The following is a 2,347-nucleotide window of genomic DNA, read 5'->3' as shown; positions in this document are numbered from 1 at the left end:
TAAAAAAAAAAAAAAAAAAAGAAGGAAGGGGGTGGAGGGGGAGGTAGAGGAACAGCTCCAGAGGACTCAGGAATCACACTCTGGGGTGCAGAGTCCACGGGAACTGGGCAATACTACCATGTGTTTCCATCTTCATCCCGCTGTCCAAAGGCACTATAGGAGCCATCGTTGTGTTTGTACATCAGCTCCCGCTGGTACCCTGGGAAGCCAGAGGTAGTTTAGATCACAGTAACAACTTCGATATACACCCCCATGCCCTTCAAGGCTGCAGGACACTTCTGGGGTTGGAACTTCTCTACGTCTTATCAATCATAGACCCTGAAGGAGAAGAGTATCCAAGAAAGTAAGACTGAACCAACTTACCAATCGCCAGGAAACCCACTGCCCGAGATCTGATTTCCTCTGTCAGCAGCCCTGCCTTCTTCAGGTACTGCAAGATGTAGATTGTGGGTGCAAACAGGACCATGTTCTGCTCCCCACAGCCACGGGGCATCTGCACCAGACTGTCTAGGTTCTTCAGGGCTGTGCCCATAATGTCTCCTGGAACCCAAAAGGAGAGAGAAAAAAAGTGGCGGTGGAGAGAAGAAAGAACACTTAACAGTTATTGCCATTTATTTAACAAACGTGTAGTAGCTATCATTTAGTGAGTACCTACTACGTGCCCTGGAGAGACAAGTCAAGTAGTCTCTACCCTCAAAGAGCTCACAGTCAGATGGACAAACAATTAGAACACATTACAATTGTAATTAATTATAAAAACTTTTAATATAATACTATAATCTTGGGTATGTGCAGGGTGCTGGAGCACACAGACAGGTACGTAGGCCACCTAATGGAGTTCAGGGCTTTTAAGAAGACATGTCACTGAGGGTGATGAGTGATTAACAAAACTTATAATGCTAAACTCAGTCTTTAAATTCCTCCACTACTTGTAAATTCATCACCCTCCAAATCGTCAGGTCATTCCCAAGTACACACGGTCCTGATGCTCTTTTCCCAGTTCTATCTGCTGACCCCTCCATACACTTCAGAAGCCAGTAAGCCCCACATAAGTGACTCATTAACATCCGCATTGTAGACATTGAGTTCAACTCAAATCTATAAATATGTACTAAATGTCCACTGTATTGCAGGAACAGTACTAGAAACAGAAACGAAAAAGATGTGGTCCTTGTCTTCCAGGAGCTCATAATGTCGTGTGGAAGACAGGTGGAGACAGCGAGCTGAAATACAATGACACGCGTGCTGTATCCAAGTTACCCATGAAATACAGTCAAAGCAGAGAAATTTTTAGCAGGAAAGGATCTTGGTAGGGAGTAAGAAAGTGAAGAAGGAAACTAACAGTCACAGGTCTACTACTATGTGATAGATATTGTGCTGGGAAATTTATATTACATTTAATCTTTATACTGGCCCTGAGAGGTCGGGTATCACTGTTTCACAGAAGGACAAAAATGGAGTGGTATTGTTCACTAACTTTTTCAAGGTCACATCACTATTAAGTGGCAGGTTCGACGTGATTGTCAAGCTCATGTTTTTTTCTATTCACTTGCTCTCCTTTCCCAAAGGAGTGACGTGTAAATATGGCTGTATCTTCCCTAAACTGCTGGGCTAAACCATGAAGACTTTAATACCCCAACCTACCAAACATCACAGCTTAGCCTAGCCTACCTTAATCATGCTCGAAACACTTACATTAGCCTACAGTTGGGCTAAACCAATTAACACAAAGACTATTTTATAATAAAGTGTTGGATATCTCATGTAATTTATCAAATATTGTACTAAAGTATGGTTTTTATTGAAGGCATATTGCTTTCTCCCCACTGTAAAATGGAAAAACCGTTAAGTGGAGCCGTAGTAAGTCAGGAACCCTCTGCACAGCTAATCTCCTCTGTACTGCTACCTACACGCTGTATTTTCCCACTGCATAAAGCTCTTCTTCCCCCTAACCTGTCACCCCTTCCTTCAGGTAGGTCCACATGCCCCGCCCCGCTCTACACCTTTGCTGCCTCCACCACGACTTTTCCTTTTTGAGCCAAGACTCTCTAGCTGCTTACCCAGAACAGTAACAGAAGCCTGGGCTGAATCAGGAACAACGTCTGCAGGGAGATCCAGGGAGAAAGATTCTGAACCCACCTTTCCTGTGAGAGGCAGAGATAAGGTGCTTTAACATGAGGTAGAAATAGTGGGGGTTCCTAAGCCCAAATTTAAAAAAACTTGTTATAATCCAGGGTTTTCTGTACCCAGTGTTTTCTGTAGGATGGAGACAGATTCATTATTAGTAGTGATCTTGCTAAAATGAATTCCAAAGAGTCACAAATGTGCTGTATATTTTCTCTTCTTC

The 2,347-nt window shown here is 43.2% G+C and overlaps 1 protein-coding gene across 1 annotated transcript in view; it reads right to left on the bottom strand.

The window, feature by feature from the left end:
• Positions 1–113: 113 nt before the first annotated feature.
• The window catches only part of LOC103581437 (alpha-2-macroglobulin-like protein 1), a 23,088-nt gene continuing 20,854 nt past the window's right edge, over positions 114–2,347 (bottom strand). Inside the window, exons 23-25 of the mRNA XM_008563269.1 lie at positions 2,061–2,144; positions 364–540; positions 114–199 (exon numbers count right to left, since the gene is read on the bottom strand). Coding sequence (XP_008561491.1) covers positions 114–199; positions 364–540; positions 2,061–2,144 — 347 coding nt within the window. The remainder of the gene's footprint in view (positions 200–363; positions 541–2,060; positions 2,145–2,347) is intronic.

This window comes from Galeopterus variegatus, unplaced genomic scaffold (assembly GCF_000696425.1).
Source record: "Galeopterus variegatus unplaced genomic scaffold, G_variegatus-3.0.2 Scaffold13047, whole genome shotgun sequence".
NCBI lineage: Eukaryota > Metazoa > Chordata > Mammalia > Dermoptera > Cynocephalidae > Galeopterus > Galeopterus variegatus.
The sequence above is the reverse complement of the archived record's forward strand: the minus strand, read 5'-3'. Positions and strand labels throughout refer to the sequence as shown.